Raw genomic sequence first — 24,040 nt, forward strand, 5'->3', positions numbered from 1 at the left:
TTACAAAATTGTTCAGGGAAAATACAAAATGAAGTAAACATGAGCTAAAACGAATTCAGTTTGTATAAGAACTTGAACCAAAAGCATATTTTTTATCCCAAACTTTACTTAGATGTATTGAATCGCTGTTTATTTTGAGATCACAGTCAACTTTACAACAAAAACAAAATCTCTTTTGAACATTTTAAGTATGCTTCTTTCTGGCCTGTGTTGGAGCCGTCCTAACATGGAGTAGGGTGAGAGGCAGAGACTGACCTCAGGTTAGCTGTGGCTCTTGACAGATTCTGAAGTTGACATTTGCCTTTTACTTAAATATCATTTTATAAAATTCTATCATTTCCTGAATCTATCTCAATATCAGTGAACATAATACAATCTTATATCTGAAACAGGAATCAATCAGAAAGACTAAGATGGCTCTCAACATACACAAATCAGACTCTCCTTGTTACCTCCAAAAATGCATTTAAATCCTCATTCTAGTATAAAGAGTTAACACAAAATTTTATATGTATATTTTCATATGTATAAAACTTATGTAACGTGAAATCATACATATAACATATAACATATATATACACATACCTGTCTCCTGGTCTCCAGGTCAGGCTGGGTGGGCAGGTGTGTCAGGAGGCGGGGCTGGGAGAGGTCACACCCAGAATGTGGCTCTTGGCTTCTTTCTCTGAAGTGCTCTTAGCCACCGAAATTCCTTTCATAAAAATAACATATCACAGACATAGATGTATTCCATAGCTGTATTCCATCCTTTATAAAACATAGAGTATAATATTTAAGAAAATCTAAATCATATGTATGTGTATCTATGCACACACACACACACACACACATTAGTACCAGGACTTCAACGCAGGGGGACTTAACCACTGAGCCACATCCCAGCCTGTTTTGGTATTTTCTTTAGAGACAGGGCCTTGTTGAGTTGCTTGGAGCCTTGCTAAGTGGCTGAGGCTGGCCTCCAACTTGCCATCCTCCTGCTTCAGCCTCCTGAGCCTCTGGGATGACAGGCGTGTGTCACCATGCCTGCTTTGTTTGTATGTTTCAGTGATACAGTTTTGAGTGATCTAAAAGGGTGACATGGGCTGGGGATGTGGCTCAGTGCTATCTGGGTTCCAACCCCAGAATGTGTGCGCACACACACACAAAAAAAAAAAAAAAAAAAAAAAGACCAACAAAATGGAGACCCCTGGACGACCAGAAAGATCTCTCCTGAAACTACAGGAAAGACACATGGTGACTGTCACTGCACTACATTGTTACCCTTTTCCTGATCTGTGCCCTGGGTGTTGGGGATTAACTCACAGAACAGCTCCATCCAGGATGTATTCTGTAAGGACATCTTCACCAGGTTTTCTAGTATAGTTTTTATGTGTTACTTTTTAAGTGTGGGGAAATACCATTGCTTCCTGGAAGGGGAGGTGACAATTTAGAGTCCCATGGATACCCATCCTTCAGGGACTGTTCGGACACTTGTCCTTTTATTAAGATGTTAAAATGGAACGACCCTGAATCTATGTAAAGTATGTTTCTTTTTCCCATCCCTATTCCACGTGCTGAAATAGGGAGAAAAATTGAACTTTCTGCTTATATTTGGTAGACTCCACTCTCTAGGATAATCATCCTGGCATGATAATTAAGTATGTGTAGCTATCTTGGAGCATTCAAAAGAAACAGCTGAACTCCCACCAGAGTTCTCTGTACAGAGATTGCCAAAGTACTCCCTTTTAGTAATATTTTATTCTCTCTGTATTAAGATGGGAGACAGCTGAGTGATTATTACAAAGAAATGCATTATCAGGCGCAGTAGTGTCATTCCAGCAGCTCAGGAGGCTGAGGCAAGAGGATCCCAAGTTGGAGGCCAGCCTCAACAACTTAGGGAGATCCTAAGCAACTCAGTGAGACCCTGTCTCTAAATAAATATTAAAAGGGCTGGGGATGGGGCTCAGGGGTTAAGCACCCCTGGGTTCAATCCCTGGCACCCTCCCCCAAAACAATCCACTGTAATCAAGACAGCACTGACGTACCCTAACCTATGCAAGTCTGATCTATGTAGACTCTGCTCAGGGGGCCTCCTTCCCACTGGTCTGCAATCCTCCTCATTCAAATCCACCAGAACTTGTAAAGCATAAACTACACAGTTGTGCAGATAAAAATCCACCTTTCCTTGAGGTGAGCAGTCTTATTCCCACTGATGAAGGCCACTGTCCTTTTCATGAGGAATCACCCTTCCATTTCTCCACAGACCCTGACAGCATACTTTCCCCCACCCCCCATACAATGAGCAAAGGCGGCCTCTACAGAATTCCTGCCCTCAGGGATACCTTTCTGTCTGAAATTGGCATTGGGATCTTGGCCCACACTGCCCTCCTCCTCTTCCATGTTTTCTCGTTCCTTCTGGGGCACAGGCCCAAGCCCATGGACCTGCCCATTGCTCTCCTGGCCCTGACCCACCTGCTGTTGCTGACCGTCACGGGCTTCATAGCTACAGACGTCTTTATGTCTCTCTGGAGATTCTGGGATGGCGTCACCTGTAAAGCCGTCATCTACCTGCACAGGCTGATGAGGGGCTTCTCCATCAGCACCTCCTGCCTGCTGAGTGTCCTGCAGGCCATCACCCTCAGCCCCAGAGGCTCCCCCTTGGCCAAGTTCAAACCCAGGTCCCCACACAACAGCCTGAGACCCCTCCTTTTCCTGTGTGTCTTGTACATGTCCGTTAGCAGCCACCTCTTAGTCTCCATCGTTGCCACCCCCAACTGGACCTCAGGGGATCTGATGGACGCCACCCATTCCTGCTCCGTGTGGCCCATCAGTTACTGGATCCGGCAGATGGTGTCCATCCTGTCTACTTTCCGGGAAGTCTTCCTCATGGGGCTCATGGCCGCCTCCAGTGGGTACATGGTGGCCCTCCTGTGCAGGCATAAGAGGCAGTGCCAGCGCCTCCACAGCACCAGCCTGTCCCCGAGAGCCTCCCCAGAACTGAGGGCCACCAGGACCATCCTGCTGCTTATGGGACTCTTCATGCTCATGTCCATATTGGACTACGTCATCTCCTCCTCAAGAATTATATGGAACAATGACCAGATTCTTTATTGCATCCAGATCTTTGTGGCTCATACCTATGCCACAGTCAGTCCTTTGGTGTTCATCGGCACTGAAAAACGCATAATTAATTTCTTCAAGTCCCTGTGGGGAGGTCCTTAAATGCTCAATGATTCAGGCAGGAATACATTCTGGTAAGATCAGCTAATGCCACTGGCTGCAGAACAGTTCATCAGAGCATATATGTATATGCACATATTGTATGTACATACACACATACACACCATAAAGAACATACGTGATGTGTATGTGTATATATCTATATGTAAATAGCAGATCACACACTCACATACATAAATACATACCCACACACATATATATACATGCTCTTTTTTGGGAGAGATACTGGGGATTGAACTCAGAGGCACTCAACCACTGAGCCCCATCCGTAGTCCTATTCTATATTTTATTTAGAGACAGGGTCTCAGTGAGTTCCTTAGGGCTTCAGTAAGTTGCCAAGGCTGGCCTCGAACTTGCAATCCTCCTGCCTCAGCCTCCCAAGATGCTGGATGACAGGCAGGCACCCCCATGCCCTTTCTATATACATTGTGTTTTGGTAAAGTTCTGATATGGAATGCGTTGTTTGCATTTTGCTGATTTACCTCAATACATATAGATGGCATAGACATCATGAGTAATGGAACCACATACTGTCACCTGTCACACAAATGTTTGCATTTCTGAATGGGTCTTCAAGGGAAAACGGTGAGTTGGATCTCAACTGGGGCACAGCCTGATTTAACACAGTGTGCTATTTGGGTCTGGAATGCCCGGTGCCCAGGTGTTGAAGGACTCATGTCCAGCCTGTGCCACTGTGGGGAGGAGATGAGACCTTTAGGCCTTGAGGCCTATTAGGAGGAACATAGATCATTGAAGGCTTGTGCTTGAAGCAAATATTGGACCCTGGCCCCTGCCTGTCTCCGGTCTGCTTTGTGAATACCATGAGGAAAGCCACCTTGTCCCACCCCACGCTCCCCACCATGATGGACGACGCTACCACAGACCAAAGCAACAGTGCCAAGTGGCCATAGATGGCAACCTCTGTAATTGTGAACCAAAATAAAAGAATACTTTCCTCCTTTTAAGTTGTTGATCTCTCTGGTGTTTTTCACAGATGCGAAAAATTAACCAAAAAGTTCCTGCCCAGTAGTGGTACACAAGAAGCGGTCCTTTCTGTGACTCTACCAGAAAGCCTTTGCAATTAGTTTATGAAAGAAGTTTGGCGGACCAGGCTAGGGAAATTCTAGAATTCCACAGGCAGAGCTTCACGGGTGATCATTGTGTGGGCTCAAAACCAAACTGGCACTGACGGGCGTGCGGACAGTAAAGACTGTGTTCATGAGGCCTCAGACAGGAGTGAGAGTTCTCCTGGGGATCAGGACAGGCCACCCGTGCAATTCTGGCAAAGAACTTGTCCACATTTGGCTCATGCTCCCAAAACTGTGTGGGAGGCTGAGTTTAAAGGTGATGGGGTCATTAACTGGCAGAGGACATTTCTAGGTAACACAAGCATTCAGGCTGTGGCCTGAGCACAGCTGGCCTCTTTAAGCCAGATTCATGATGAGGATTGGAAGCCAAAAAAAAGCAGATCAGAAAGATATGGAAGCCCCCACCGTTTGGCCAGAAAAGACGTTCTTGTAAAGGTCCTATCAAGGAGGAGAGGGTCACTAATGAGATGACACTATTTTAAAAGAAGCCGAGTACTTTGCACAAGGACGGTAAGAAAGATGCTTTGAGGGTCTATCAGAAATCAACAAGAAGCCATCCATGGCAGGCTCAGAGGTGTCAACTTTTCAAAGAAGACTCTCCTCAGAGAAGAAACTGCAGGTGCAACTGCTCGTACAATGCTGCTTAGTGTGCGCAATGTCAGAGTCCTCGCTAGTAGCAGAAGAGGTGGACGCAGCTGTGAGAGGGGAGCAGGGCTGCCAAGGGGGCTCAGGAGGGCAGAGATGCCAGGGATGAGGGCTGCCTGCTAGGGGCTGCCTGCCGAGAGGCCTGTGTGCTACACCCAGCAGGGTCATTGTGAGGAGACCCTTAAGCCCTTTGGAGATCACACGTGCCCTGGGCAGGGAGCTGAAGATCTAGTGTTTGCTCTGCTTTTGTTTTCTGAGCTTTGGAGGTCCTTCCAGAAAACCTACATGTACCCATGTCCTGCTACAGTTTCAGGTCCTACGTGTTGGTCTTTGACCCATCTTAGTGTGATTCTGGGGTGGCTTGAGAGAGAGCAGGTTGCTTTTCAGTCTACCATGTTAATCCAGTCTTTCTGGTACCATTTATTAAAGAGGCAATATTTTATCCTCTGTACGTCTGGGGAGATTTTCTTGAGAATCATTTGGCTGTAGGTGTGTGGGTGCATTTCTGGCCTGTTCCGTTAGTCTGCGTGTCTGTTTCTATGTCAATATCCTGCTGTCTGAACTACTGTGGATTTGGGATACGTTTTGAAACAAGGTACGGTGATGTCCTCTGACTTCTTCCTTTTGTTCAAGATGGCTTTGGTTACTCCAGGTCTTTGCATCTCCATATGAATTTTTAGGATCTTTTTCTGCTTCCATGAAGAATATCACCGGCCTTGTGATAAGGATTGCACTGAAACTGTAGCTCGCTGGGGGGGAGTGTGGCCACTTTTAAAACACTCATATTCCTATACTCCAATGATGAATCTGCTGTTGATTTTTCATTCTGATACTTTGCTGAATTCATTTATGAGTTCTAGAAATCTGGTGGGGTTTTTTGGAGTGTTCTAAAGACAAGATCGTGGTGTTGGCAAACAGAGATGATTTAAGCTCTTCTTTTCCTGATTGTATCCCTTGAATTTCCTTTTCTTACCTAATTGCTCTGGCTAGCGTCTCAAGGACCGTGTTAAATAGGAGTGGTGACGGTGGGCATCCGTGCCTTGCTCCTGTCTTTAGAAGAGATGCTTTCAGTTGTCTGCATTCACAAATGGCTTGGGTTTTTCATACACAGTCTTTACATTATGAGGGGTGTTCCTTCTATCCCTAGTTGTTCTGACATGAATGGGTGCTCTACTTTGTTAAATGCCTTTTCTGCATCTATTGAGATAATCATGTGATTATTGTCTTTTGATGTGGCGAATCACATTGATTGATTTCTGTATGTTGAGCCAACCTTACATCCCTGGGATGAACCCCACTTGATCATGGTGCGCTCTCTCTTTCATGTGTTTTCGTATGCAGTTGGCCAATATTTTTTTTAAGAATGTTTACATCTGTGTTCATGAAAGATATTGGTTGAAAGTTTCCTTTCCCTGATGGGTCTTTGCTGCTTTGGGCTTTAGGGTGATACTAGTTTCAGAATTCTCCGAAAATCCTCCATGATTTTTTTTAATACTTTTATTATTTGTTGATGGACCTTCATTTTATTTACTTATTTACATGTGGTGCTGAGAATTGAACCCAGTGCCTCATGCATGCTAGGCAAGCACTCTACCACTGAGCCCCAGCCACAGCCCTAAAATCCTTCCTTTGATAGTGGAAATGAAAACTCAATGGATAGGCAATTATCCCAGAGAAATGAAGGTTTGTGTTCATTTCTCTGTGTGTATGTGTGAACATTTACATCTCTTTATTGATTTTTTCTTTTGTACTGGCGGGGGGGGATGGAACCCAGGGGGACTCTACCACTGAGCCTCACCCCCAGTCCTTTTTAAATTTTTATTTTGAGACAGGGTCCTGCTGAGTTGCTGAGGCTGGCCTCAAACGTGCGATCCTCCTGCCTCAGCCTCCCAGGTAGCTAGGATTACAGTCCTGAGCCACCACACCCAACCCACTTTATTCTCAAGGGCCCCAAAGTAGGAAGGACCAAAAATGTCCTTCAATGAGTGAATGATTAAGCAAACGGTGGTGTGTCCATATCATAGAATCTACTCAACCACTAAAAATGAAAGACGTGGAGTGACAGTTTGGAAAATGGTGGAAGAAGAAGTTTCCAGAATCTATTCACTGAAATAAGTGGGCTGCCCGAGGGAGTGTCTGAGCCCCCGTGACCCCAGCCAGTACGTGTGTCACCAAAGATGTCCTTTCCTGCTGTGCATTTCAAGCCACTCTCTAGGAAGCTGGCAGGATCCTCCGGCCCAGAGGGGAAATGGGCAAACCTAAAGTTAAGTTGAAGATTTGCACAGCCCTGGTGAGGTCCCCTGGAACATCTCGATTTATGCCCCTTTAAAAGTCTCCTGGTGAGCCTGGCTGGAGGCATGTGACATGTGTGACCACATCCGATGCCCCCCATAGCCCTTTAGGTGGTACTAACGGTGTCCCCTGGCAGATGACGGTCACTAGGGAGCAGAGGAGCAGGAGACAGGAATTCAGGCTGCAGAGCCCAAGGCCCAGGCCAGACCCCAACCTGGTGGTACCTGGGGGCTGGAGCTCAGGTCGGGACAAGGTCCGATAGGACAGGTCAGCCACAGTGACGTCTCCACCCGCTCACTGCTGTCCACGGTCACTCCCTGGGCCAGCAAACCCCAGGATCCAGCTGCTGCCCTGATTGTGACCTCAGAGGCTTCTAGGGGCCCTGCCTGGCCAGAGCCATGGAGTGCAGGCTCCCTCCGTGGGGTGGCAGTGAGGACCATGGTCAACGTCCGCCCCTGTGGCCTCTCCTAACCAGAGCGCAGTGGCCCCGCATCTGCTTGAGGTCCCCCCCGGGGCTGGGCCTCCCTTCCGGCTGAGCCTCCCGAGGGAGGCCTGTGGCCAGGGGTCCAGCCTTGGGGAAACCATAGCGACCCTCCTGTTGTCCTTCCCGGACTTTCTGACCCTCGCCCCACCATGATCGCGCTCAGATTTGGGGACGGGGCTGCCTGGTGAGCTCCGGCAGCCCATGTGGCCGGGAAGGACAGCCCCAAGTCACTTTGGGGAGCAGCGAGTGGCCAGTGGTAGAGTGGATGCCCATGAGGTCAGAGGGCTGCCCCGGACTCCTGCCCCCGGGAAGCCGAAGGAGTCAAGGTGCTAGGCCCGTCCCCCCGACATAGGCAACTAGGATGGCCACCATGGAATGGCTTTGAGGGACCTCTGGGTTCTGGCCCCCCAAACTTTCTGAGGCCATGTAGTCCAGCACCCACCTGAAGCCCTCCTGTCCCCCGGCATAGGTCTTTCGGAGCCTCCTTGTCCCTCCCCAAATCTGGAGGTGACGTTGGCATGTCCTCCACGGAGGGGGAGAGTTAAGCGGGGCCTCTGCAGCGCTGTGTCCCATCCCTGCCCTTCCCTAGAGGTCACCCCTTGCCTTCCAGCCATGGCTAAGAGGGTCCCGTCCTGACACCCTGCACCATGGAACCAAGAACCCACAAGAAGTGTCCCCAACATAAGAAACCCAAGAGCAAAGCCCAAGACAGATTCACCAACAACTTTCCATACAGGTACCCGAAGCCCAGACCCCTAGGTCCCCTGTGCCCCCGGCCCCGCCACCAGGACATTCCAGGGCGTTCGAGGGGCGGAGTCCCCCGTGCCCAGGCCCTAGGAGCCCTGCTGTGCTCACAGCCTGGAGCTGCCTTGTCGCCCACTGTCCCCCCGCCTTGTCCCAGCCCAGGCTGAGGGGCCTCCAGAGAGGTGCCCAGGTCAAGCATGCAGAAGGGTGCCCAGCAGGTAGAAAGTTCCAGAAGAGCGAGCGCGCCTTCGGGGGCCACCTCCACACGAGGACGCGTGTTGCAGGTTCTCGTGGCTGACAGAGCCCACCACCGAGTCCCTGAAAGTCTGGGACAGCAGGAACACCCCCCCCCCGAGGGACTTGCTGCCCCTGCAGAAGAAGCTGGTGGCCACCAGGTCCATCCCCGTCCCAGGGTGAGTCCCGCCCCAGCAGCCCTCCAGTGACCACAGGCCTGCCCAGGGCGCAGGATAGGAAAGAGCCACCCTGGACACACACCAAAAGCAACAGGGGTCACTTGCAGGGGACAGTGCGGCATGAACCCGAGGGTCTGGAACAAAGGTCTGCACCCCAGCCTCCTGGTGCCCCAGCCCCACCCGGTGCCCCGGCCTCTCCCACACAGCGTGCACCTCGGCCTCTGCCCCTAAGCCCCACTGTCCCCTTCTTGGGTGGCTGCAGGACCATTAGGTCCCCAAGTCCTGCCACAGACCCTGAATGGAACCCCCCTTGGGTGACATGGGATCCGTCTAGTGCCTGCTGGCTACATGTGGGAGAGGGTCCCCACCTGGCCCCCCATTTCTGGCCTCCTGTCTGGGCCTCCCCCTGGGAGCCGTGAAGGCTGGCCTTCAGAGAAGGGCAGGGAGTGAATACCAGGGGGGGCGTCACGGAGCTTGGGGAAGGAGGGGCCGGGGGACTTCACATGTCGACGCTCCAGGAGGGAATAAGATAAGGTCCCTCCTAGAGAGAGGGACAGGCCACTTTCCATCCCTAAGAGACAGGCAGCGGGTGGGTCCCCCTGGGTGGTAAGTGCCAGCCAACATGTCCCCACATGTAGCTACTAAAGAGGGTGCCCTAGAAGGGGTCTGGTGAAGAGAGGTGTCCCTGCCCATCACCTCGTGCATGGGTAGCACTTGAGGACCCCCACTGGCTGCGTTCCCGGAGTGACATGTGGCTGTGGCTGGCTCCCTAGGCTCGGGGCTCCTCAGCACACCGCATCACCCAGCATCTACCCACCACCCCCACCACCACCCCAGTGCCACCTTTGGGAACTCAAGTTACTGAGCCTCCGCTTCCCCAAGCAAGCCGGACACCTGCCATTCCCTCTGCACAGCGACACTAAAGACCCCTGGCTCAGGGAAGCAAATCAGCCATCGAGGGGCTTCTCCTAATGCCCCCAGGTCTGTGGTGACCTTCCTCTCAGCCACCTTCTCCTCGGCACACTCTGGGCAGCAGCCGCAGAGACTGTCTCGAGGGAAACGCCCTGATGGCCACAGGAGACCAGGACCTCTCTGCCTCCCCGGGAACCACACCTACCACACGTGTACATAGTAATAAACTTTGTTCATTGAAATCCCACTTCCGCGTGGACTGGTCACTGTCTCGGAGTCTCTCTTTTCTCGTGTGTAGAAGTGGGGTCATTGTGTCTCATCTTGCAGGACTGGTGTGAGGCTCAGGAAGAAAGCACATGTCTCCGGAGGCTGAGGCAGGAGGACCCAAAGTTGGAGGCCAGCCTCTGCAACTTAGTGAGGCCCTAAGCAACTTCGTGAAACCCTGTATATAAAAAGGGCTGGGGATGGGGCTCAGTGGTGAAGCACCCCTGGGTTCAATCTCCAGAACCAGAAAAGAAAAAAGAGAAATAAAGCAAATGTCACTAAGGACTTGATCCAAACCCACATGGAAGTCAAGATGATAGGACACGCTAGTCCCTCCAGTACTGTCAGAAATAGTGAAAGACCTCAAACCAACCAAACCCTACTAGTAGGACACTACTGATATCTACACCTACTCCGACATACTGTGTAGACTTTAAAAGTGAAGAACCAAGTCTGTATATTGATTTGGAATGATCTACAAGACAGATTAAGAGGCCCAGAGGCTCAGTGTCCCACACCTGTCATCCCAGCTACTCAGGAGGCTGAGGCAGGAGGATCGTGAGTTCAAAGTCAGCCTCAGCCAAAGCGAGGCCCTAAGCAACTCAATGAGACCCTGTCTCTCAATAAAATGCAAAACAGGGCTGGGGACAGGGCTCCGTGGTCAAGTGACCCTGAGTTCAATCCCCAGTTAAAAAAAAAAAAAAGTCACATGACCTTTAGTTCCTGCTGTCACTTGAGGAAAGGGAGACTGTCTTAATGGTTACCAGCAAAGGGGGTGTCAAATGAAGAGCCACCTAGCACCTCCTGTGTCACCCAGTTCTGTGCACGTGACTCTCTCGGGTCATCCACTGACCATGCTGAGGACCCTGCCTTGGAGAGGGCAGTGGCCAGATGACCTGGCTCCACCCAGAAAGGACCAAGGATCGAGGACAGCCAAAGAGGACACCAGGAAGAATTTTCCAGAACCACCCAGTTCCCTGCAGTCCTCAAGGGCCCGACACACACGTACCCAATCACACACACGCACACACACACAGTCGTGCTAAGGACAGGGCTTGGCTGAGCTGGTTTGGTGTTGAATCCTTGGCCTGGTCAGAGAGAAAGATGAGACTGTCTCCAAGTTGTCACTGGACAGACCTGCACTTAGCACTCCTGCTGCCCCAGGGCACCCCCTCTGCACACCTGGGGACCGCTGCAGATGTAAGCCAGGTTCTGCGACCACTGTCCTCCAAACCCTCACGGCCATCATGACTTCTTAGGCCAGCAAGGGAAACCCAGGGATTGGCCCAAGATCTGGCAGCCCCAGGTCCCCTCAGCAAAGGCACCAGAGAGGCAGAAAAACTCCATCCAATCAAAAAGTAACAAAACACTTTTATTTCAAAAACAGAACTCCTCCACCCCCCAGCCCCACCCATGTCCTATGTAATCTGCCACCAAGGTGCGCCCAGGGCTCCTCTGGCACCCAGAAAGACCTAGCATCTGCAAAGACTGAGATCAAAGGGGAACTCGGGGCGGGGCCAGCCACAGGGGACCCATCTGTGACCCGCGGAGTGGAAGGCAGCTCACTCCGGATCCACGGGTGGCCCTAACGTGAGACTGGCCCAATGGAGATCTTCTCCCCTTGGCCAGGTCTGTCCTTGCCCGGGTGGGTGAGGTGGGCAAGGGCACTGGTTGGAGCCACAAGAGCCACACGGTAGCATTCTGCTTTATGGCCCCATGAGCAGGATGGGGGCAGATTTGACCCCCAAATTGGCCACTTGCAGCCTAAAAACTCAAAAATGGATTATAAACTCTTGGCCACCCAAGCGGCTTGGGAAGGTACCTGTCACCTGGAGCAGGTAGAAGAAACAGGCAGAGGCAGGGTGACAGGTCCACAGCCACCTGAGCCAGGTGGTATCCCAATCTGGCCACGGGGGACCTGCACCCACCTGGCTGGCTCGGTGTGTTCGCAATGGTTCTCAAAGGAGGGGTCTTTCTCGGGCCCATCAGAGACCCCCACGCAGCCGCCACGTTCCAGTGCTGTCCCTGCCCTTCCTGCGGCCACCACGGGGACCCTAGCGCAGCCGCAGGTAGGAGGGGGCCGAGTAGTTGAAGAGCAGGAAGTCCATCTTGTACAGATCGAACAGGCGCCGCTGGTAGAAGGGGCTGATGTCCTGGAAGAGGCGCGCAGCCAGATCGCGCGCGGGCACCGCCAGGGGTCGCGGAGGCGCAGGGAAGCGCAGGTCCGGGGCGCCCACCAGGCCCAGCACGAAAGCCGCGTCCTCGGCCAGCGTCTCGAACTTGCCCACGATGTCATAGCGCAGGCGACACGGGTGGCAGAGCGCGTGGGCACGCTCCCAATGCTCGTTGAAGGGCTCGTCGCGCCGCGTGCGCGGGTCCAGCAGGTAGGCGAGGAACTCGGCAAAGCGCACATCATGGCCGCGAGTCAGCGCCTCGGGCTGGGCGCCGGGACGCAGGCGCCGCACAATGCGCGTGCCATAGCGGCGCTGGAAGGTGGCGCTGTAGGGTCGCGCGAGCTTGTTGCGGTAGGCGGACGCCAGGCGCTCAAAGGGCTCGCGCACGAACAGCACGGCCAGGTAGGCGCGCAGGCGCCGGTTGACCTCGGCGGGGCTGAAGTCGGCCAGCGAGCGCAGGCGGCCCGGCGCGTGCGCCTCGTGCGCGGGGATGGCTCGCGGATCGCCGCGGGCGCGGCCGCTCAGCACCAGCAGCACTCGCTTCCAGTTGGTGCAGGCCACCTTGGGCACGTAGCAGTAGAGCAGCCCGTGCGCGTCGTCCACCAGCACGTGCCGCAGGTCCTCCGGCTGCAGCAGCCGCTGCCGGCGCGTGTGGCGGCTGCAGGCGCGGCGCAGCAGATCGCGCCGCTGCCGGTGCACCTCCGCCAGGGCCGAGAGCGGGCCCTGCGGGCGACAGGGACACGCGTCAGAGCTGCTGGCCCCAGTGAGCTCCCGGGCCCTGGGGCTACCCGATGGGGCGCGCTCGGGGACTCGGGCACCTGGACTAGACCCCGGGCCTGCCACCGATCGCGGCCGCCAATCCCAGCCGCAGAATGGGACCTGGACTTGGAGCGGGCCCAATGGGACCTAACCCGGCTGAGGCTCCGAGAAGGACAGGACCAATCGCGTGCGCTGGAGACGCCCGCAGGTATCGGGAGGGGCGCTCAGAACGGACGGGACTGGAGCAGAATGATGTCCAAGTGGCCTCGCTGTGCCAGGTGCGGTGGCGCACGCCTGTCATCCCAGCGGCCCTGGGGGTCTGAGGCGGGAGGATCACGAGTTCAAGGCCAGCCTCAGCAACTTAGCGAGGCCTTAAGCAACTGAGCGAGACCCTGTCTCTAAATTAAAAATCTTTAAAAAGGGGCTGGGGACGTGGCTCAGTGGTTGAGCGTCCCTGCGTTCAATCCCGAAAACATTTTCTTAAATAAAAATTAAAATTTAAAAAGGGCTGGGGATGGGGCTCAGTGATTAAGCACCCCGGGTTCAATCCCTAGTGCAAAAAATAAATAAATAAAATAAAAGATATTTTCCACTTCCAATGGGCTTTTCCCGCTGTAACTCTATCCTAAACCAATGAGCTGCGCACAGGCAGGTGGTGGGGGTGCGTGCGCGCATGCGCGCTGGGAGCTGAGTCTGGGCAACGCCTTACGAGCCTGCGCAGTGGGTCGCATGGTCCTCTGCTGGAGGCCAAGAAGAGGGTGGGGCGGGATGGGATGAGGGATGGCAGGAAGGGTGGGTGGAGACCCCAGGGGTCTCAGTGTATCCCCAAGACCTGCCCTTGTCACTCACTGGACAAAGCCTGAGCTAAGGAGCAAGCCCCCCATGCCCCAGGGTCCAGTCCCGGTGGCCAGCAGGTACACGCAGGCGCTCTGGGTCCCCATAGCTGGGGATGCTGCTGTGGGAATGGCTCTGTCCACCTACCTGGTCCAGGTCATAGAGTAACTGCAGAGGACTCTTCTTCTCCCCTCTGAGCCAAATGGAGCCCAGGGCTGTGTTTTCAAATGCTGTGGGGACACAGGGACGAGGTGTCAGTGCTGTATGGGGTGAGTGAGCCGTGGACTCGGGTGGTCTGGACACATCTGGGACTTGGGAACATAATCTCATTCCTACGGTCCTTGGTCTCCCTAACACTATAGAATAATTAGGTACCAGGGATTGAACCCAGGGGCACTTAACCACTGAGCCACGTCCCCAGCCCTTTTTATTTATTTGGGAGGCTGAGGCAGGAGGATTGGGAGTTGGAGGCCAGCCTCAGCCACTTAGCGAGACCCTGTCTCGAAACACATTTTTCAGGCTCCCTCCACACCCCGGATGATGCCATGTGTCCCTGGAACAAGAGCCAGGCTCCCCTGTGACCAGGGCACTGGGAGGAGGCAGAGGCCTGCCTGAGACCCTTGGGGGTCATGGATGGTTCTAGAACTTGGATTTCTGTCACCAGACTGGGACTCAGGGACCTCTGGGGGACCTGTGGTTGCCTTCCCCGAATAACACGGTCACCAGGAGAGGGCAGCCATGTTGGCTGGTCCCTCAGAGTTGGGAGAGGCCCCGGGTGGCCACGGCTGCTGGCCTGGTACAGCAGCTGTCCCCGGGGCTGAGCTTGTGGGGGGGGAGCAACCTCACCACCCAGAGAGAAGGCGGGTCCTTCTTGTCATTTTGCAGATGAGAGTTGCCCCTCTAGCCTGAGGTCACTCAGTGAAGGGGTGTGTCCAGGGCCACAGCTGGGGAGCAGCCAGCTCTGGGGAGCAGCCCGTCTATTCCAGGTCCCTGCAATTTGGACCGGATGCACCACCCTTGCCCAAGGCCTGCTATTTCCTGGGCAGATCACAGCCTGCAGCAGTCCCCCAGGGCCAGCGGGCAGCAGGGACAAGGGGTCAGGCATCAGAGAAAAGTCCAGAATAGCTGTGGCCACTGATTACAGGGCAGGTCCAGCCCTGCCCACACCCACGCCCCCCCAGCACCCAGACCACAGGACCCGGATGGGCTGGCTGGCCACGGAGGGGGACAGAGAGGACAGAGGATCTAAAGAGGGGTGTCCTGAAGCTCCCCCGGAGACCCTCCAGCAGGGCCACACCAGGGGACCCCACTCCCATTACCCGGACAGCCTGGGCCAGGGTCCTCAGCTCCAAGTCCCTCCTAGGGGGACAGGCCTGGGCTTTTTGAGCTAAGGCTGGGTGACCCAGGGCAGCCACCAGGGGCCATTCGGGGGAGAGGAGGGCGTTTTTGCTTTGAAAACAGAAAAACAGGAGGCCGGGGAGGGGCTGGGGGAGGGAGCAGGGATGTCAAAGAGACTAGGAGAGGCCACCATGGGTAGGGGACAGGTTATCTGGAGACTCCCTGTGCTGTGGGCAAAGGTCACACCACCCAGTTTCCAGTTAATAAGCTGTGGCTGGTGACAGTGTTGCAAGACCCGGCGAGCAGACAGCCACCCCACAGCCCGGCTGACCAGCAGCACCTACACTGCAGGGCTGCCCCGGGGAGTCTCCAAGACCCTGTTCTGCTAAGGCTCTCAGGATACCCGTTGTCCCCAGCACCTGAGGTCCCTGGGCCCCTTCCCTCACCGTCTCCAGGAAGAATGACGTGGAAGGACATCTCCGTGAACACAGGGCCTTAACCACTGAGCCACATCCCCAGCCATAGTTTGTGTTTTATTTAGAGACAGGGTCTCCCTGAGTTGCTGAGGCTGGCCTCCAACTCCCAGTCCTCCTGCCTCAGCCTCCCTAGTCACAGGAATTACAGTTGTGTGCCACAGCACCTGGCAAGTGTCACCTCTGTCTTCCTTATCCCACACAAGCCGCTCTCCCACGTTCTGCTGCGAGAGGAGGGACATCAGAAGGGTCAGAACCCAGAAGGTGACCGGGTGACTTGGGAGGCTGGGGCAGGGGAATCACAAGTTGGAAGCCAGCCTCAGCAGGTTGGTGAGATCTGTCTCAAAGTAAAAATTAAAAACAGCTGGGCAGGGTGGTGCGGCTTGGGATCGCAAGTCATCTTAGTGGCTTGGGAGGCTGAGGCTGGAGGATCGCGAGTTCAAAGCCAGCCTCAGCCACTTAGCAAGGCCCTGTCTCCCTACATATAGGTGATTCCAGCTCCTTCCTGAGCCCAGAGAGGCCCCAGCTGCGTCCAGACATGGAGGGAGTCGCAGAGGGGCCGGGGGAGTGGGCAGAGGCCCGGTAGGTACCCCAGGGTCACCCCTGGCTTTGCACACCTGGACCACAGCCCAGCCCTGGCCTCCGCCCCAGAGAGAGGTGAGGCAGGGCCAGAGCAGGCAGGTCCTCCCCAAGGCCACAGTAGCTCGGTGCCATCCCCAAGGCCACCCAGGTGCGGGCTGAGTGCGCTTTGCTGTGTGCTGTGACAGACACAGCCTCACTCAACAGGACTTGTTGAGTGGCCTTTAGGCCACCAGCCCGGGCCCTCTGTCCTTCCGTGGGTAAGTGCTCCCTGGGCCTCATTCCTTCGGTCACCCTGATCCCAGGGTCCTGCTGTCCTCCCTCCCTGAGATATGGAGCTGTCCGGGAGGGTCCAAGGGTTTCACAGAGTCCACAGTGGGGATGGGGGAGGCCAGAAGAGACCCCCAGACATCCCCCCCGACACACACACACACACAGGGAAATGACAGTCACCAAGATCAGGCCACTGAGTAACCCCCAGCACCAGACAGACTGCACAGCTGCCACTTAGCCATCGACACTGTGGTCCACTCTGACCTCAGTTTCCTCCTCTATGAAATGGGCTGCTTGGGAGATTTTCAAGGAAGACCTCTGAGCACTCCAAGTGTCCTGTCCCTGGCCAGGGAGTGGCTGGGGCCTGCGCAGTGGGGACTAGCGGCCCAGTTCTCCCAGCCAGACCAGACCTGAGGGGTGGGGGAGGGTCCAGAGGAGCACCCAGTGTTCCCAGGGTGTGGACTGCGGGGGACTCCAGGGGACAGGGCCCATTGCAAATGGACAGCTGATGACTGAAGAGAGTCCACTGTCCCCTCGCGGTGACGGTCCTGATCCCATTGGTTACCTCCAGGGGACTGCATTCCAAGGTGGCCAAATGCTCTCCACCTCCTCCTGCCTCCAGAGCCACGGAGGGGACAGCAGGTGGCCCCGCCATCTCCAGGGGACAGGCCGCTGTGGGGCTGGGGGTTGGGACCCAGAGCGTGGAGGGGCGGCGGGAGCCGGGCCGTCACTCACCGGGGCCGTCACTCACCGGGGCGCAGGGCGCACAGCAGCAGCGCAGCGCCCAGACCCGCGGCCACCAAGGCGCGTCGCCGCCAGGAGCAGCGCCTGCCCATGCTGCGCCACTCAGGGGCGACAGGCCGCTGCACAGCGCGGGGGACGTTGGCGCCGGGCTCCAGGACCTGCCGGGCCCGCCTGGGTGGCGCGTTCCACCGAGCCTGGGGACTGGGGAGGCGAGCGATGGCAGGTGGGGACACAAGTCCTCAGACTCCGCCCCCACGGAGTAGGTCAGCAGCCCGCCCAGGGCAGAGGCTGGGCGGGTGGGAACTCGCCAGAAAGTCCCTGCCCTGGAGTGTCACAAGAAGCCTTCTCCAGTGGTGAAGTGGGAGGAGCAGGTCCCTCCCAGCTACTGTCCCTTACATTTGGTTTCCTTACATGCCAGGCGCCCAGGGCTGGTCTGGAGTGAGCCCAGGAGCCTACGGGGGTGGCCCCCTGGACTTGAGTCCTACAGGAGCCCCACCCCCAGGATCAGTCACAAGAGTGCCCCTTCGTCCCCCCAGGACCGTCCTGTCCCCTACCTTCCTGACCAGATGGCAGGATCCTGCCAGAGTTCCCGCTCCTGCAGATCTTGCCCAGCCTCTGGAAGGGGACGGGACCCCCTGGGACATGCCCCCCTACCCTGCTGTGCCTCATCTGTGTCACCCGCAATAGTTCAGGCACCAGGAAGTCCTCAGAAATTGCCTGGAAAGATAAAGAAAGGCAGGAGCCAGGCCAGTGGCCCACACCTGTAGTCCCAGTGGCTTGGGAGGCTGAGGCAGGAGGATCGCAAGTGGGAGGCCAGCCTCAGCCACTTAGCCAGGCCCTAAGCAACTCAGCAAGACCCTGTCTCTAAATAAAATGCAAAATAGGGCTGGGGATGGGACTCAGTGGTCAAGGGCCCCTGGGTTCAATCCCTGGGACCCAAAATAAAGAAGAGGAAGAAGATGGAGTAAATAATAGTTGATGTGGCCTCAACTGGTGATCATGGTTCTCAAGTGACAGGAAACCCAGCTCACAGACAGAACCAGACACTCCTTATCGTGTACTCTTCCAGCCTTGGTGACCTCCCGGTCACCCCCAGATTGGTCCAGGACCCAGAGCTTTCAAGCCATCAATGTCCCCTGCCACCCCACTTATCACCTAACCCCCATTCCTGAGTTTCCCACCTGCCCTCCCAGGTACCGGGTCCAGCCCCTAGAGTCCTGCTGCGTGTCCTGGCTCCAGGCTGCCACCTGGTGGCCACAGTTGAGAACAACATCTCAGCCTCTCTGAGTTGAGAGATGATCCTGGAGATGGGGAGACCCACTAGAAGGTTCTGGGGGGAGGAAGGTGCAGAGGCCTGGCTAGAGGCCCAGAGTCTCTGGAACTTCCCTGAGAAGTCCCTTTCTGCATCTGCTGTCCCCCCACAGACACTGTCCCTCTTTCATTCCTTCCACAGGTGGCAACCCCCTATATACACAGGCACCAGTGGAAAGAATCAGACTATCACAGCGTCTGCTCTCATTGACTTTATATTATATACGAGGACATAGAAAATAGGGACAGATGGATATGCATGGTGACATGGAGAAAATAAAGTGTGTTAGAGATGGGCAGCTTAGCCGGGCACGGTGGTGCATACCAGCAAGCCCAGCAGCTTCGGAGGCTGAGGCTGGAGGATCATGAGTTGGAGGCCAGCCTCAGCAACTTAGCAAGGTCCTAAGCAATTCAGTAAGACCCTGTCTCTCAATAAAATATAAAAAGGACTGGGGACGTGGCTCAGGGGGTTAAGCACCCTGGGTTCAATCCCTGGTACCAAAAAAAAAAAAAAAAGATCAAGCCCTGGTAGGTGACAGCCAGTGACCTTATTGTTGTTCCCTTCACAGGGTGTTTGGACACTTCCTGTCCCTGCAGCCTGGGCAGTTAATTACCACCCACTTAATAGATAGGGATGAGGCCAAAGGCCACAGGCCTGGTCAGGAGCTGAGCTGGAGTCACACCCAGGTGTCCCTTCCCAGGACCATTGGGACTCAACATGGATTGTGACAGTGGTGTCACACCCCCATAAGATTGCCAAAGCAACACCCCCTTGGAGCCCGACCAGCTCCCCAGAGTCATGTTCCACAAAGCACCACCCTCCAGGCCACCCCACTGGAAGGGACCAGGGGACCCCCGTCCAGCCTGTCCCCAGTAGGAAGCCGGCCCCTCCCCCCGTCACCACCCAGGCAGCCGCCTATCAGTCAGGGACCAGAGGACTTGCCCCTGTGACCTGCACGTGGCTCCTTCCCCCAGCCCTGGGCCCAATGAGGGGCTGGAGGAGGTGGCCCTGAGGCAGCAGGTCCCCACCCTGCTGGCCTCTACTGCCCAGTCTCCTCCTGGCCTCTGCACAGCGCTGGCCTCGACTCTCAGCCACACATGTCCAGCCTCCAGGAGCTGTGCTCGGGCCTGGCCCTGCGACCCCTGCCAGAGAACCGGGGACGCTGGCCTGGGGTGCCCCACGCCCCCGTCAGGACCCCTGGCCTCAGCCCTGCAGAAGAGCAGGTAAGAATTCAGCCGGAGCCTGCGGGGACCTAGTGTCCCCTCAGATGTCCCCACGGGGACCCTCTACTCCTGCCCCCTACTCAGTCTCTCACCCAGCCGCTGGGCCCTCTCAGGGGAGCAGGGGACAGGCCATGTGGGCCAGGAATTACCCTCACCCTTTGCAGATGACGATCTTGAAGCTCAAGGTCACCGGGCCAGCAAGTGGTGGCACACAGGCCACCTCTAGTGGGAGGACAAACGGGCTGGGTGTGAAATGGCCCAGAGCCAGCAGCAGGCCTGTGTACCGTGCCCTGCCCCAAACACTGGCCTTAGGAGCCTGCCGCAGGCGCGCATGCGCACAGAAGCTGCGCCTAGCATCCTACGGGGGACACAAGGGGGCTGGGGACAGTGGTGTGGCGCTATATAGAGTTTTCCACCTACTTAGTTACTTTTTTTTTTTTTCTTTTTTTGTAGTACCAGGGATTCAACCCGGGGACTCTTAACCACTGAGCTCCGTCCCCAACCCTTTTGAGACAGGGTCTCACTAAGTTGCTCAGGGCCTCTGTAAATTGCTGAGGCTGGCCTCCAATTTGCCATCCTCCAGCCCCAGCCTCCCCCGCACCCGGGATCCTTTTTCTTGACGCAAAGGCTTCAGAAACAGGGGTGGGAGGTGGAAAACACAAAATAGGCACAAAGATGAAAAGAGGAACCCTAGCATTTTCCAGACAAAGCCCCCTTGGGTGGCTGCCCCTTAGGCTTTCCCCTGAACCCCACCCAAAGTCGGGGTTGTGCTTGGAGGGTGGCTGAGGGTCGCTGTGGTCTGGTCGGGGCTGGGTGGAGCCGGGAAGAGGCAGGGAAAGGGATGGGAGGGGGGATCCTGTGGAGCTCGGGGGCTGTGGGCGGGGCTGACGCTGCAGGGGGCGGGGCTGATGCCGCAGGGGGCGGGGCTGACGCCGCAGGGGCCGGGTTGACGCTGCTGGGGCGGGGCTTTTACTCCAGGGGCGGGGCTGGCACTGCCAGGGGCGTGGCTGGTATCGCAGGGGCGTGGCTCCCCTTGGCTCCGCCCATCTGGCTCAGCTCCCAGGTGTCCAGCGGGTGATTGATCTTTTTTACCCTTGGGTCCCCTACCTGCTGGGAGCCGGTGTCTGGACCTTCAGCCACTGAGGCCCGGCCACACGCCATCAGTACAGCTGAGATGCCCCCAGGATGTCTCTATGTCCTTAAAAAGAAAACAAAATCAGTGACACCTGCCACCCCAGCAACTCGGGAGGCTGAGGCAGGAGGATCGCGAGTTCAAAGCCAGCCTCAGCAACAGCAAGGCCCTGAGCAACTCCGCGAGACCCTGTCTCTAAATAAAATGCAAAATAGGGCTGGGAATGGGGCTCAGTGGTTAGCACCCCTGGGTTCAGTCCCCAATATCCCCGACCCCCCCAAAAAAACATATTTGATACAAATTAACATTATAGAATTAGAAGCTGGTCTTTCTTGTCCAGCGCTCTAAAGCACTAATGAAATGTCAAGTCCAGCCCAGGAATGAAGCCCACGTGGCCTTGAGAATGGACAGTCCCGGGGATCTGGACCTCGGGGGCCACCTAGTGGCAGGTTGGGAAATCGATTTAAGGAAGTAAACTTTTTTTGTTAGTCTGTGAAATAAAAGAAACCAGAGGTGGGTGTGACCTCAGGGGCTGGGGCAGGAGGACCACGGGTTCAAGGCCAGCCTCAGCCATTTAGTGAGGCCCTAAGCCACTCAGCGAGACCCTGTCTCTAAATAAAATGCAAAACAGGGTTGGGGACGGGGCTCAGGGGTTCAGCGCCTCTGGGTTCAATCCCTGGTACCCCTCCAAAAAAAATCCTCACATTCAGAGGTCTGGGGATAAAAAAGGGGGGGTGGGGGCGTGGGGGCAAGATTACTGCTCTGAGACCTGAAGAGAAGATGGAGAGGAGTAGGGTAAGTGCAAAGGCCCTGGGGCAGGACCTGGAACGCGGCAGGCAGAAGGGAAAAGAGTGGTTGGAGAGCATGGGGCTTTGGGCTCTTTCCCTAGTTGGGCAAGATGGCCTCTCTGGGGCTCTCCTTTCCCTTGGGCCCTTGGTCCTGGCTTCAGGCTCTGCCCTGGCATCGGGGATCTCCCTCCCAGTGCCTGGGCCTGAGGCTGCCCAGTGGAGAGGGAGCTAGTTGCTGTGCCACTCACCCAGTGGGCACTGGGTGGAGGACGCCTGCCCTCCCCTTCAGTCTGCAGCCCCTCTCCTCACCTGCCAGTCACCAGCCTCCAGCGAGCCTCTCTCTGGCCCAGGGCCTGAGGCCAAGATATGGTCCGTGATGGGCAGAAGGAGCTAGTTCTGTCTGCATGATGGGGGACGGGGCTGCAATCAGGGAGGTCTCCCTGGAGGAGGTGACCTTGCCTATGAGCCTAGGGTGAGGCTCTGGAGGTCCTAGAGTGGGTCAGTGGGTTGGAGCAAAGCCATTCCAGGTGGGAAGGGAAGAAGGCCCGTCACCCCAGCTGCCTGTCCCCGTCCCCTGCCCAGCTGGCCCTGAGGAACGCCCTGCGCTACTTCCCACCCGACATCCAGAAGCTGCTGGCCCCAGAGTTCGCCCAGGAGCTCCGGCTGTACGGGCACATCTACATGTACCGCTTCTGCCCCACCATTCAGATGAGGTGCGTGCTGATGGGCACAGACCGTCCTTCCTGTTTGATCTGGGAGCAACAGGGCCGGGCATGGTGGCTGTGTCATCCCAGCAGCTGGGGAGGCCGAGGCAGGAGGATCGCCAGTTGGAGGCCGGCCTCGACCACTTAGCAAGGCCCTGAGCAATTCAGCGAGACCCTGTCTGTAAATAAAATGTCAAAAAGGGCTGGGGACGGGGCTCAGGGGTCGAGGGCCCTGGGTGGGTTCCATGCAAAGACCGTGGGCTGGTGGTGGACGCTGCAGGTCAGCAGGAAGGGGAGCCGGGCCTGCCCACCCCGGTGACTGAACCCCCCTTGCAGGGCCTACCCTCTCCAGCAGTACCCCAGTCGGACAAGAGCGGCCGCCGCCATCATGCACATGATCATGAACAACCTAGACCCCGCCGTGGCTCAGGTAGGGGCTGCGGACACTGGGGCCTGGCGCCGGGGACACACAGTGACCTTGTGTGCTTGGAATTTAAGTATCGATTCAGCAGGCGCTGCCAGGCAAATGTAGGGGTCCCTGAACCCCCTCCCAGCTGTAACTCCATGACCTCAAGAGTCACACAAAGGATGCCTGTAATTTGGGGTGGTTTGGGGTTTCTTGAGTTTTTTTGAGAGGCTGGCCTCCAACTTGCAATCCTCCTGCCTCGGCCTCCCAAGGAGCTGGGATTTTACACGCAGGCACCAATGTGCCCTGCTCAGTTTTCTGACAGCCACATAAAAAAAAAAAAACTACAAAGGAACAGATTTTGTGCTATATTTATCCTAATATATCCCAAGCCCTGACCCCAGTCACACAAGCCAACGTTCTTACAGACGTGGGTGTCCCAGGGCCTCACTCCATTTCCTTGCCTCTTTGAGCCTGGCCAAGGGATGAGGGTCCTTCTTCTCCCCATCCACAGCCCCCCGGGTCCTTCCCAGGCCTCTCTCCCACAATGCCTTGTGTTCTTTAGTATCCCCAGGAGCTGGTCACCTATGGAGGAAATGGACAAGTGTTCAGCAACTGGGCTCAGGTACGGTGGCCATGTGGCCTCATCCCCACCCCAACCTAGAAAGAGTTTAGTCCCTGATCCCTAATGCCCAAGACTCCCACACAGGACAGTATCTGGGGACTTTTCAGCTCTAAGAATGGGCAGGAGCCGGGCACAGTGGCGCACACGGGTCATCCCAGGGGCTTGGGAGGCTGAGGCAGGAGGATCACAAGTTGGAGGCCAGCCTCAGCCAAAGCGAGGCCGTGAGCAACTCAAGAAGGCCCTGTCTCTCAATAAAGTACAAAATAGGGCTGGGGATGGGGCTTGGTGGTTAAGCACCCCTGAAGTCAATCCCGGTACCCCAAAATCAAGAACGGGCAGCAGAAGCCCATTTTGGAGGCCCCAGGAGTCCCTGGAGTATAATAGAAACCTGGAGGTCAGAGCCACTGGGATGTGGCTTGGGGACCCAGCGTGGGGTAGGTACCCACGGACACTCACACTCTTATTCTTCTCCCAGTTCTGGCTGACCATGTCCTACTTGTCCAAGATGACAGAGGATCAAACGCTGGTCATGTACAGCGGACACCCTCTGGGCCTCTTCCCCAGCAGCCCTGGCGCCCCGAGGCTGGTCATCACCAA

The 24,040-nt window shown here is 55.8% G+C and overlaps 4 protein-coding genes across 6 annotated transcripts in view; 3 read left to right on the plus strand and 1 right to left on the minus strand.

Moving 5' to 3' along the window:
• LOC124102418 (vomeronasal type-1 receptor 90-like) overlaps window positions 1-17,189 on the plus strand; it is a 46,497-nt gene extending 29,308 nt beyond the window's left edge. Inside the window, exon 2 of the transcript XR_009228129.1 lies at window positions 16,146-17,189. The gene's annotated coding sequence lies outside the window, so the exon portion shown is untranslated. The remainder of the gene's footprint in view (window positions 1-16,145) is intronic.
• On the plus strand, window positions 1,260-6,067 carry LOC124102420 (vomeronasal type-1 receptor 94-like). The gene has a single exon (XM_058583728.1). It carries the CDS (start codon window positions 2,296-2,298, stop codon window positions 3,217-3,219), a length of 924 nt encoding a protein of 307 aa, XP_058439711.1. The 5' UTR covers window positions 1,260-2,295; the 3' UTR covers window positions 3,220-6,067.
• Chst13 (carbohydrate sulfotransferase 13) lies at window positions 11,426-17,463 on the minus strand. Of its 2 annotated transcripts, none has more exons than XM_046458696.2 (3): window positions 17,261-17,463; window positions 13,994-14,076; window positions 11,426-12,976 (listed from the first exon to the last, which is right to left on the minus strand). In XM_046458696.2, the coding sequence occupies exons 1-3, from the start codon at window positions 17,343-17,345 to the stop codon at window positions 12,134-12,136; spliced, it is 1,011 nt and encodes a 336-aa protein (XP_046314652.1). In that variant the 5' UTR covers window positions 17,346-17,463; the 3' UTR covers window positions 11,426-12,133. The 2 variants fall into 2 exon arrangements, with proteins under 2 accessions (XP_046314652.1, XP_046314653.1); XM_046458697.2 differs by lacking the exon at window positions 17,261-17,463 and adding an exon at window positions 17,075-17,224.
• A 1,737-nt stretch (window positions 17,464-19,200) lies between these two features.
• The window catches only part of Uroc1 (urocanate hydratase 1), an 18,410-nt gene continuing 13,570 nt past the window's right edge, over window positions 19,201-24,040 (plus strand). The window contains exons 1-5 of one of the 2 annotated variants that reach the window (XM_046458699.2): window positions 19,201-19,788; window positions 22,291-22,421; window positions 22,749-22,842; window positions 23,384-23,443; window positions 23,919-24,040. The exon at window positions 23,919-24,040 is cut by the window's right edge and continues 7 nt beyond it. In XM_046458699.2, the coding sequence (XP_046314655.1) occupies window positions 19,663-19,788; window positions 22,291-22,421; window positions 22,749-22,842; window positions 23,384-23,443; window positions 23,919-24,040 (533 nt within the window). In that variant the 5' untranslated portion in view covers window positions 19,201-19,662. The remainder of the gene's footprint in view (window positions 19,789-22,290; window positions 22,422-22,748; window positions 22,843-23,383; window positions 23,444-23,918) is intronic. The other variant, XM_046458701.2, reaches the window with a different exon arrangement.

Source organism: Marmota monax, unplaced genomic scaffold (assembly GCF_021218885.2).
Source record: "Marmota monax isolate L192 unplaced genomic scaffold, Marmota_monax_Labrador192_F-V1.1 WCK01_AAM20220418_F8-fsc00370, whole genome shotgun sequence".
NCBI classification, from domain to species: domain Eukaryota; kingdom Metazoa; phylum Chordata; class Mammalia; order Rodentia; family Sciuridae; genus Marmota; species Marmota monax.